Raw genomic sequence first — 12661 nt, 5'->3', positions numbered from 1 at the left:
CATTCCTGCTGCGGCACTCCTGAGTAAACGTCCCTGTCCCCTGTTAGCATAGCTGCTGTAATGGGCGGAGCCCATCATGATGGGAAAGCCCCGCGGGTCCCGACCACCAGACTGAAACGCGCGTCGGCGCACAGGGCTCGGGGGGCTGCAGGACCTGCGCAGCTCGACTGCTCATGCAGTTAACCTCCACAAACAGGGGTCCTCGGAGGCTCTGGAGCACTGAAGTTCTGAAAGAAGCTGACAGGAACAGGAGACAGAGCCTCAGGAGCCTACAAGTAAAGAAAAAAATTTATTTGGAGGTGGGACAGGTGGCCTTTTTACTGAGGTGTGTGTCGGGGGCACTGGGGGACAGCAGATGTCGCTTTGCACCTGGGAACTGTCACTTACCTGGGTTACCAGGGTTACTAAGATCGTGTTTCCTCCAATTCCTGGAACAACAGGTGACCTTGTTGTCCTTCTCCTTGCAGATGGTTCCAACCCATACACCCTGAAGCTGTGCTTCTCCACCTCCTCACACCTCTGAGCCCCGGCAACGGGTATCGGTGATGGGGACAGTGACAGAAGGAGGGTCTGTCCTGAAGGGGAGGAAACTGTGGCAGCTCCTGAACCGCAACCCACGGAAGAGGACAAAAATGCTGAAATAGACAAGTGCAGAACACTGAAGATCTTTTTTGACGCCTTGCAAGGATTTCTTTTTACGTTCCTGTGAAATCTGGGAAGGGAAAGAGGAACTGAGACTGACAAAGCAGGAGTCCCCCCGCTGTTGTTTCCCAGCAGCCCCTGGGGCTGCCCATGCTCAGGTGTTTCCTGAGATTACTTGATTTCACATTTATTTCTTTTCCCTCCCTTCATTTGACTGAAGTTTAATCTCTCTAAACTGGTCACTCAGTTGCTTACCCAAGGTTTCATGTAGATGCTGCTTTCATGGGGGCTGCGGTCAGTCATGTGACTTTTCACCAAACTCATAGAGCTGGTTCGAGTTCAGCTTCGTTCCATCGATGTACGAGTGCCTGACTCCCAGATTTGATCTTGTTCGGTACGGCAGAAGAACAAACCTGTGTATAGCCTGCAATATGTAGATCATGTTGTAATATACGTATAAATGTGTATAGAATTTGAATGAGGTGGGGGAAGGTGGGGTGGGGGGAGGGGGGTGTGTTAAAATTCAGCTGAAGTCCTGGTGTCCTCCCTCAGGTGAGATGTTACTTTTCCTTAGGGAAAGGGGCACTTGGGAGAGCTCCAGGTACTGTGTTTGTACCATGTTTGCACATAAACGATCCACAGTGCGTGTAGTCGTCGGTGTTTCCGGTACGCAGTCTGTGTTTGTCTTTGGCACGTCGCCGCCTCTGCGGTCTCCACTGTGAGCATGGCGTTCATTAAACGTTGGCCGGCCTCTGTCCCGTGCTCCTCGTGTCTGACGAGACGTGCCCCGTCTCCCCGTTTGAGTTCTGATCTCAGTACGGTTAACCAGCGTGATCAGATGTTTCACCCCAGTGTTTGGTGTCGTTTTGCCGAATGGTGCCTCCGTGTCACATCATCGCCTTTCTGTTCCACGTCCATGAGCTTGTGTGTTGTAGCTGTGTTGTGATCTAGCATTTGGCCAAGTTAAACCTGCTAGCCGCCCGTAGGAAGCCATAGGACCTAGAGCAGCTCCTTAGTAGGCTGTGACGTCGCCCCCCCGCTGGCAGGTAAGATGCCTTTCCCATGCGGTAGTTGTGTGGACACCAGAAGAGGAGTTATCTCCCGAACTCTTTGCTCCTCTTCAAAGACATTGCAGTGACTCCAGAGACAACCGTCAGACACGCTCCATTGAGGGGACGCTGGCGGAGCTGCTGGGGTTTGTTCCCATTCTCAGAAGGTGCCTGGCTGCCATCTGCCTGCTCCTCAACATCCTCCGGGTCCTCGTTTCAGGAACAGGATCGAGAACTGCGGCATTGTGCTTCTCCTGCTAAGGTGGACTTGTTGTTTTAAGTCACATTCTGTACATTACTTTTTACACCGTCCGCAATTCTGTACTCGATGGTTTAACAGTAGTTGCCCTCATTTAAAAGAGGCCCTGCAGCAAATATGGTAATTGCATTCCGGTGTGTTTATGCCTCCAGGATCTTTGTTAGGTGATGGTGTGCAGGCGAAATGTGGGAATATGCTGAGGTGGCATCTGTTTGGGGACGCAGCCTGGTCCCTCGGTTTCTCCTCCTGCAGACCAAAACATTCCACTTGCGTGCCGTAGTGGCGGAAGGTCTGATGATGTTACACTGCTGATTTCCTTTTTTTGTTATTTCCATGAACAAATTTTCAAGAAAGGCTTTTGTTGACACATGTATGGCGCTTAATTTTAAAATTTCTGACCACAAGTTCATCCAGCCAAGGAACACTATTTCAATTTGAAATGTACATATGTGAGAAGTTAAAATGCCAACCCATCTTTGTACCCAAGAGAACATCAGATGTTTAATATTCAGCTTTCCAATGCGAAGAAGAAAGGGTCTTTTGAAAAGAGAATATTCTGTTTGCAACAGCGACTCTCAAGTCTCCCTGATCCAGTTACTCGAGTGTCAAATGAGCGGCGCCTCTTTGCTCTGCTTGCTCTTTGAAGTCCACGCCTGCTTCATGCGGAGCGGCTTGGATCTCCCTCCATAAGCCCCGAGGTCAACGAAGCACGCGTGGCAGTGTATGTGTGCAGAGGAGCGTTTCTTTTTCCCCATCAGTTTATCTCTGTTGGTTGTTCCCGAGGATGAAATTGAAAAGTGGACTCAGAAAAGAGCCATGGTGAAGGCCGGTGCCGAAGCGTCACGTTGTCCTCGTGAAGAAGCTGCCCTCTTTTGGTTTAGCTGGAGACGCACACTGCAGATAGAAGCAGAGCTATCTGTCCCTGTGCTGGAACGAGGCAAAACGCATCCCAGGTGAATATGGAAGTGGTTCAGATTGTGGGGAGGGGGTGGAATTCTCAGCAAAGGACATGGTGCGTCTACCTTGACCGTCCATGGGTTCTTGAACCCTTCACAAATACTTTAACTTCCTGAAGTCTAGAAGTCCTGTGTTCACCTTCAGACCAATTTGTGACCACTGAACCATCAGCAGTTCTAAAGGCCAGTACTGGCATTTGCAACTGATGGACAAAACCTTTATTGATCCCCCAGTTACATTCATTTGGAATGCTGTGAAGACAGATGAAGGCCATCTGCCCATGTCCCATAGACAATTAATCCTCTACACTGACGAAGCAAATGGTGTCAAGTGCTGATGAACTCTGGCGACTTGAACAGCTTGTGATGGTCAGTTCAGCGTAAACGTAACAGGCTTTTTTTTTTTGTTAGAACACGCAACAGCCACCTGCTTACTTTACATAGTTTGTGTTTGTATGGTCAGTGTGAAAGTACCTAGAGAACACGGGAGTGTTGTGACCCAGAAGCCCTTGCTTATCCTCCAATCTTCAGAGCCTGTACTTTGGCACCGCACACCCATTTTGAACACTGCATAAAAATATTAAATATATAAAACAGTCCTAAATAAAAACAATAAATATAATCTGTGTGTTTTTTAAAAATATTTCTGACAATGTTTTACTGACATCAGAATGCGGGTCTCTTTGCATTCACGGTTTGACTTGCGGAAGTCTTGCGTCACAGTGTATAAGTGTCTACATTGCTGATAGCATTGGCAAAAAACGCACCTGTTTTGGCTCTTTAACCAGTGCTGACATGAAGAATAGCTTCAGTGTTCCCATAGCATACAGTCAAGAGTCAAGCGGCCGCATGGCTGCTTAGCGAGGAGCTGTTCATTTGTACAGGTCTTCCTTCACAACGTCAAACCTCGCTTAGCCATTTCTCAGCTGGTTCTTACTACTTGCCTTCTAATTGTTGTACCCTTGCAGGCGAGGACAGCTGTTCTAACCCTGCTTATGGAGGTGCGGACGTAGAAAAACGCGGTTGCGTTCATCGTCACCATTTCCTGAACCTTGAAGGTCATGGGGGCACTGCTGATGACTCGCAATCTCCCCCCTTCCCCCACAATCTGCTGCTGCTCTCTGGGATGTGGCAAAGGTCAAACCTCTCCGTTTGTCGATCTTGTCTTTCCTCCTTTTCTTCTTGGCACAATGCCTTGCAGCATTTTCTCTGCGAGCACACTTGACCTTGCAGTGACCGTTCCACCTCAGATTCTGCGGCTTAACTGCAGTCGGGATATTTTCTGGCGTTCTGTTGCCAAAGCCAGCCAGCCTGATGAGCGCTCGCATATGAAACACATTTACTAGCAAGTAAGCAAGTGTGCAAGTGATGAGCCACCTTTATGCTAATGTCTTACCCTCTGCCACAGCTTTGGAGATCGTCAACTAAAAGATATTTTTCAGGATGGAAGGGAACTGATATTAGAGGAGGTGAAACGACCGCTCTCAGACACCTGGAGATGTGCAGGACTACGCTTTCGTGTAATGGACGAGGTCTTGTCCTTTGTTCACACCTCCTCTGGCTCAAGGTGCTGCACTCCACTTAGAGGTGGTAACGCTTTCAGTCTTGTTTTGGGGTGGGTGCTATCAAGCACCGTTGAGAGTGATGGGCTGAATCATTTTGTCAGAAGGGGGTGTGTAGTGACACAGACAGCTGGCTCTCCTTCCTTTCCTGCACTAACCCCCCTTTAGACACACGCACACACACTCCACTCTAAAACATGGCCCTAAAGTGAAGTAGTGATCAGTGGAACACTCTTATTCCCCACTTTGGAGACATGGTGCCTGACCGATTTCTGATTCCTTGACCTTCTGAGCTTCTGCACTCTGGTACATCTAACTGTGTCTATTGTATGCGTACTATTGTTAGTACCAATCACAGAAGCGAGGGCCTGGGTTGCAAACGGATTAAGATATGCACCTTACACAAATGATATTTACTCAGTGAGCATCAGTATGTTACATATTGTACGGCTGGAATTATGACATTGCTCTTGTACTCTCGACGTGATGTTGAGATACTGTCCTGTCCTTCCTATTCAAAGTGGCTTAAAAGGCCATCATGGGTCCAGTTCATAGAGTGCAACCGCCCTGTAGCAGAAACCTATCCGAGCACTGGAGCCGCACAATCCCCCTCTTTCTGAATTGTTTGACGCTCCACCAACTCTTGAACTCTGTGCCCTGAATTTGTCAGAATCAATTTTCTCACATTCTCTGGGGACCAAAGAGCTGGCTCATTGAAGTGACAGGTAAAGATGCAGAGAGGTAGAGAAGGCTTGGTCCTCTGGTCCCGTTTTGTTTATGGCTCAATTTATATGTGGAAGCAACAACGTATTTAACATTGCCTGTCCTCTGAGTCCTCTGTAAGCTGGGGCTTTAAACGTTCCCTGAACTTGCGCCGTAAAACGATGTCTTTAAGAGTCATTGTGCTTGAAACATGCTGCCTGCTCCAGAAATACTTGACTCACTAAGTGATGCACTGCTGTGATCCTAGCTCTGCAAGCCTAGGATTTGGAAAGGAAAACCCCTGCCAATGGTGACACCCCTCCTCCAGCAGCAAGGACAGGAAAAAGTCACCCTTAATCCTGGGGTCTAAGCAGCCTGGCAGTTAAAACCACGTGCTTAACCCAATATGTTTATCTTAGGTTGTCTCTGATATTGAGTTACGCTGGAGGCCCAAAGACTACATAAGCCAGAGCTGGAACAGACCTGGAAAAGGCCGTCATTACTGTGGTCTGTGTATAAGTACCATTCTAGTACTCGGAGGGCAGAGGCCACGAAGCTTGTGGTGAGGTGGGTTGAGTCAACTTTCGAAGGTGATTCCTACTCTTTATGACCTTACAGGAAGCAGATGAAGTAGTATTTTGGCAAGGAAAGGATGTGGGTCAAATTCTGTTCTCCCATCAAAGTGTGAAACCCGCTCCAACTTGGAAAGGGTGAACCAAGCACACGCCTCCTCCCACGTACGTGCTGCGAGCCACCCATTTCTTTTCATTCTACAGGATTCGTGTGGCGACAGCACACTTGCAGGAGACCGCTATTCGCAGTTCCACCCCGCTGCCCAGTAGGCACTCAGCAGATCGTAAGTGTTAGTTTGAGCAATGGGTTGTGGAGGACCCCAGCCATCTCACTCACCCAAGGGAACGTGTTCTAATTTGTGCTCCCTCAACCTTCTCCAGACAGACAGCTATTGCGGGACAACAGGGACTCAAATGCCTCTGCAACGATTTTTGTCTTGAGGCAGGAACCTTGAAACAGTTGGCCCAATTTAAGCATCGTGTGGACACAATTGCAACAGGTATATAAATCTGTACTTGCTATGCTCAGTCACACAAGTCTCTCAAACGTCCATAGAATTTAGTAAAGCTGATGTCAGCTATTGTGTTTCCATTCCTATGAGATCTAGAGTGTAGGTGTTTCTACTAAATGCAAGTTTTGATTAAATACAACAGAATTTAACTGCATCAGTTGTTTTCAAGGCGTCCCCCATTAAGGCAGGAGCACCGACTGAATCAGACTGATGGTCAATAGACCTTCCGGACAATAGCACGCTGGGTTTTGCCACAAAGCGCCGATGATTTAGTGCTCCGTGTTCTAAGAAGGTATGTCTCCTCCATGACACTCAGGTGGCACTGGTCACGTTAACATAGAAATATTGATTGCTCCTTGATCCTCAAATCATCTTCATATTTCACTCTCTAGAGCTCTCGACACTGCAGGTCAGATCAATACCTGGGATGCGAGTCCATGATGGAGGCACTCCGAACCTAGCTCATCTATAGTTGTGTGGCCCTTACAATCGACCGTGTGAAAAATAGACTGAAATATTGCAAGTTTGGGCTCAAGGCCATCTAGGGGAGACAGATGTGCTGGGGTGCAATACTTAAATTGGTTTCTGAGCTGTGCACAGATATGCTCTATTTATTCATTTGGCTGAGACTTTTCTCCTTTTTTGCCAGCTTACAATGTTAAGCAATTAGCAGCGTAATTTTAACAGAGCAATGCCGGGTAAGAAGCTTGTGCAAGGGAACTACAGCAGAAGGTGGATTCAAACCTCTGTCCTTTGAGTACAAGGCAGCAGCTCCATCCACTACACCACCTGCACCTAAAGCCACACAAGGTTATGTAATATCATTACAAATAACGGCAAGAATTATTGATACGCTTTCCTGAAATATGCTGCGAAGGAAGAGGAGGGGTGTAAAAGGAATAAATACAATGTATAACAAATCTAATCCATACACATTGGTTCTTACCCATTTTAACATATAAACTGTTCATGTCTTTGAATTTTTTAAACTCCTAAAGATGTCCCTGCAGCTGAAATCTGTCCCTGTAAGTCAGTCTGGCATGAAAAATACCATAAGCCGTTGGGAATTATGGGATGCAGGACACCTCTGCAATCTTCATTTCAGCTTGACCGGAATATATTCACGCATGTCAAGATGTCGAGAGCCAAACACTGGAGTTTTTTCTTAAACGTCAAAACATCTCTGCATTAAATCCAGCCAAAAGGCAGGTGGAGTTGAGTCTGTTACTCGGACTAGACCTCAGTCAAACAACGGTGGGAAGATTTCCATGGTACTCGAGTGTTTAGAAAAGAAGTTTTAAATGTGTGTTCCCCTTAGTCAGTTACACACAGTCACAGAACACACAGACTGTCTTCACATGTTAGTAATGGGATAGAGGTGAAAGAGAGACATCTTGGGATGGTCTATATTTGAAAATGGGCACAGTGATGGGTGCAGGTCAGACTACTAGAGTGCATTTTGATGTTGTTGTGGTCCTGTGGCTGGGTCTTCACTCACGGGCCTGTGACTTCACCCTGCTGCTTAGCCTCCCACCCTCTCTCCACCCCCTGCCCCGGACTGAGAGACGGGCCCACAGACCCGTTCCACCTGAATGCGCCAGAGCTGCTCCACTACATACTTTCTCTGGCAGAAGCAACCAGAGCGGAATGACACAGACCTTGTCTCACACTTGGCTATAGATGCCAGGTTTAACAGCAATACCCTCCACCCCACCCGACAAAGGCCATTATGTAAAGTGTTCTCTCTGTAAACCGTTTGGTGAACGCAGCCCGTTTCGAAACCCTTCCACAAATTGGTACCACTATTGGTATTCCAAAATTCTATCCTAATCTCCTCGCATTAGGTGACGTTGTCATGAATAGCCCTGAACACAAGCTGACCTGAGCTGGTTTCGAGGCGCAATCTCTCAGCCCCTTCAGATCAACAGGCCGTCGATAAGTAGATCCTCCAAAGCGCAGCGAGTCGGACTTGAATTCCTCTCTTGTTCTTCGCATCAAAGAGTTTGTGCGGCGCACAGCACAAAGAGGGCTTATTTACTGCACCGCTGTTCACACAGCCCATCGTGCGTGCATTCAGATCAAATATTACATAATGTCCCTCAAAGGGAAGATGACTTGTCAACCAGTGCTGTTAGAGCCACTATGAACATTGCAAGTAAATGACTAAAAGTGAACAGTCAGGCTGCATCAGTACTGGGGGAGCTACTGGTCCCATTCTTGACAACAGGTCTTTTCAGTGTCATCACACATGGGCAGCTGGAGCAGAGGCCCAGGTGCTCATGGCAGCTCCCTTGACCTCATTTGTTTCCACTCCTTATGGGAGAACAAAGAGCACTGGGCCAAAGCAAAAGGTGCTGGGAATTAAGAAGCTTTCATGGTCCTTCAGCCCTGCAGCTTTTCCAGGCCTGTGAGCAGTCCTTTCTGGGTCCTGCTCACACAATCCCAGTAGACTGCAGAAAGACTTCCTTTTGCGGTCAAAGGATTGGTAATGCTAATGGATAACTGGGTTTTTTTTAGGCCTGTTTTGGAAACCTTCTTGTGTGTCCACTGAAAAGAGAGCGAGTGTATTTTAAGGTAGCTCTCTAAGACATAGATTGTTCACCTTTTTACCATCACACCTCGCCTGAAAGTGAGCTTAATGTTTACGCCTCCTGTCCTTCTCGAAATGAATCACCGAATCAGTCAGGACAATCTGGGAGGCACCTCACGGCTCCTGTGGGGAGGCACGCCCTAGGGGTGAAGAAGCGCTGCTCTAAGAACTTTAAGAGCAGCCACAAGACCAAACTTTCCAGAGTATCCATTTAACCTTCTACATCTGAATCAGTTGATGTTCCACAAGCATTCGTGCACCAGAAGAGCAACTTAGGCAACAACTGTTATCCGTGCTGTTCTGTTTCATAAATATAGTGTCCCACTTGGTGGAAAATGCCACATGCACTTCTCTCAAACCTTTTACCCCCAAACAAACCTATTTCCCTCCCGTTGAGCTCCAGACAGGAGTTTTAGCAACAAAGAGACTGTTAGAAATGCTTGTAGACATGAGTTACGCTGTTTGCTCCAGCTAGGGCCACAAGCGAGTTTGGGACAAATCTTGATAGTTCAGTGAAAGGTTATGTATTTTTCAAAAATTATCTCAACAGGCAACACATTGCCAAAGGCACTAAGGGATCCTGAAATATGTTTTGAAGCACAGCAGTAAAGGACCTCTAGGCTGTAGTCCGACTGAAGATACGATGTCCAGTTTGATTTTCTGCCGCTTAAAAGCATAGCCTGAACTTCGCCGATGGGCTCTCTGCATTGCTTTTATCTTTTATTTCAAACTCGAATTTCACACTGTCCACATTATCTGCTTCACAGCTGTCTTTTCACACGTCTCGTAAATCTTGTATCTCATCGTTTCTCTTTGTACATACGGGTGATTGTGTATGTATGAAGTGCCTGAAAACTTAATCGCTAAAGGCAACATGAAAACTTTGTATCTGGTTCAAAAATAGATGGCACTTGTGAACTTCATTATTAGGTTCATTAACACAACCATTTAGTCTCTGTCTTAATGGCCTGTATCTAGACTGAGCCAAATTAAATAAAAGGCTGAGTTTACTCTACCTTATAATTTATAAATGCATCGCAGAGGGCGATTCAGTATAACATGATGCAATTTCTCTGAAGTTCACTTCTAGAAATTCTAAGCATATTTTCTTGTATCAAAACAGACTTTTCTTTGCATGCATTTAGTCCTGCTGTACATATATTTCAGATAAATGTTATATCTTCTTTAAAAGTATGGGTCATCAAAACCAGTGCAATATGATACACCTACAGAGTAATAATCGTAGATGACAAATTAACCACGGATACTCTGGGAAATGAGAATAGTTAAGGTTGTCTTTACTTAGTATGACAGAGCTAAGTGTTTCTAGATTTGTGTACTTGTTCAAAAGTGTTAATGATTGATTTGTCATCTGCAATATACAGGAAAAATCAGTTCAGCTTTTTTCTATATCATCTCAACATTTATAGAGATTGTGAGTACTGATGTGTACTGGTGTTGCATAAAGTGGCTTAAATGCTTTTCACCCGTTTCTCCCAGTGATATGCAGTGACCTTTGTTATGTTTTCCTGAAACACAAAACTGAGGCCAACTCAGGAGGACTGAACTCTCTCACACACACACACACACACACACACACACACACACACACACACACACACACACACACACACACACACACAGAGAGAGAGACTGTGAGCCACTTACTTCATTTCACAATAGCTTCAGGCTTCATCAGGCAACATAACACCTTTGGAGGACAGAGCTATTCACCTGATTCCACCCACAGCCCTGTAGGCGACAAGCTGTCCATAGGTGTTGGGGTTGGTACGAGGAACCCAGCCATTTCAAGCACCCGAGGGAACAAGATCCAGCTGGACTTCTCTGAGCCTCCTTGCCACAGATGGCTTGTTGTCACAGGATGGGGATTCGCACACAGATTCCCATAGTAGGGTGCACGACACTGGGGAGGCCCTTTACTAACCTGAGTCTTTTACCCTTTCCTTGAAATGTACTGCTGTCTGGGTTCAACTACCTCAACTGCATGCATGCGACTGCCTCGGTGTCAACTGGAAAAGATTAACATAAAAGCCTGTCACTGTGTCTATGGCACTGATCTGAGGAAAAAAGGGAGGAAGAGCAGAAGGAACTTATCTCGCAGGCAGCTGAAAGACTCTGAGGGGAAGAAAGGAAACGGCAGCAAGCTATTTGCTGAATATAACCGTTAATGTGAAACGTGAAAGCAAAGTTCACAAAGGCTATAAATATGCAAGGAGGGTGGCGGGCAGCAGATGTGAGATGCAGGTGGAAACCAGTAGTGATGGCAATAATGGATGTTACCAGAATTTGAGAATTTTGGGTGCTTCTCTGAAGGAAAAAGACTTTCAGAATAAGTACAACCAGTGTTTGCTGGATGTATGTCCAGTCCACATGTTCGTGCGCTGTACGGAGGATAAATACCAATTGTTTCCTCTCCTTATTCCCATTACATTGCAGGAAAAACCACCCAGCACAATCACAAAAGGCAGAGATTGGAAAGAGATTTTGAAAGATGTGATCTTATCGCAGTGTTTTGTTAATTCAGCAGCCGCATAGGAAGTGGTGGCCCACCCACTGGGTCCAGCTACTGTATTTGGTGTTCGGATCTCACCGGAAGTCACTCCGCACACACTGCTGACAGCAAAACGTCCGCTTCTCTGTCACAACCATCTCAAACCTCAAGCAAAACGTGAAATTCACTATTTAATTAACAGATGTTTATACGGCGGTCACCGCTGTACGACTGGAGCAAATCGGACGAACTGTGACACGAGGCCCCGTTCATGCCCATAAACAATCTGCTGCTTTTGCTGGAGGCCACGTTCCTGTTATAAAAAGGGGCGTCTGATTGTGTAGTGGGTAGAGCTGCTGCCTTCGAATCTGAAGGGTCCAGGTTTGAATCTAAGCCACCGCTGTAGTACCCTTGAGCAAGGACCTTCACCTAAAATTACTCCAATAAAAATTACCCAGCTCCATGGGCAAATACTTGAAGGTTCCTTTGAAGAAAAGTACCAGGTAAATAAAAATGTAGAATTAATTACCGATATGCAAAAAAGTTGACTTATACAGTCTTCTTTTGTTCAAATACGTTTCCAGGGCCTTTAAATAGTCTTCATGTTTTTTATTTCTTCACTTGCATGAAGTCGCTTCTATATCGCTAGTAAAAATTGCTGTTTTCTGCCCAGTGCACCGTCAAGCAATAACTGCGTAAGAATTTTTTTGGAAGTTTCGGAATGATCCGAATCCAGCGCTGCACTCAAGTTCTTAACAGGCGTAATTAGAAAATCAGCTGAACACTTTTCCCAACTCTGACAGAATTATGGCCTTCTTTCATAACCCTTCCCTTCGGCCAGTCAGCTTCGCTTCGTCTCCTCCTCATGGAAAAGTTCAGCTTGTACAGTTCTTTTTTGGGAAATACATACTGGAGAAATTGATATTTATGTGGTAATGTATCATTGTATGCAGGTAAAAAGTTAAGGTCTACATATAAATCTCTGTTTCCAACTTCAACATATCAGAGCTGAACTTTAAACCTTAAGTTAATATTTACTACAACAACACCCTTTGGACAATCGGAGAACTGCTCGGTTGACGATAAAAATTCGATAATAAGATCATATCACTTCAGGACGCGTGTTTGTGGTACAGGTTTATGCAAGACGAGGTAATATACCTCAGCTCACATTAGCGAGGTAGCTCGCGCGCACGGCAGCGGCACGTTCCCGCGCGGCTCGCGCCGTAGGACCCCGCGGAACGAGAGGGAAGCGCGCGCGCCCGCCCGCCCCTGACGTCACGTCGTCTTTTAAACCGGAGGAGA

At 46.3% G+C, this 12661-nt stretch overlaps 1 protein-coding gene across 2 annotated transcripts in view; it reads left to right on the top strand.

The window, feature by feature from the left end:
* LOC108927134 (heterogeneous nuclear ribonucleoprotein L-like) overlaps positions 1–3500 on the top strand; it is a 37208-nt gene extending 33708 nt beyond the window's left edge. For both annotated transcript variants that reach the window (XM_029251126.1, XM_029251125.1), the window contains one exon: positions 468–3500. In XM_029251126.1, the coding sequence (XP_029106959.1) occupies positions 468–523 (56 nt within the window). In that variant the 3' untranslated portion in view covers positions 524–3500. The remainder of the gene's footprint in view (positions 1–467) is intronic.
* Positions 3501–12661: the final 9161 nt, after the last annotated feature.

This window comes from Scleropages formosus, chromosome 4 (genome assembly GCF_900964775.1).
Source record: "Scleropages formosus chromosome 4, fSclFor1.1, whole genome shotgun sequence".
In the NCBI taxonomy this organism is placed as follows: Eukaryota; Metazoa; Chordata; class Actinopteri; order Osteoglossiformes; family Osteoglossidae; genus Scleropages; species Scleropages formosus.
The sequence above is the reverse complement of the archived record's forward strand: the minus strand, read 5'-3'. Positions and strand labels throughout refer to the sequence as shown.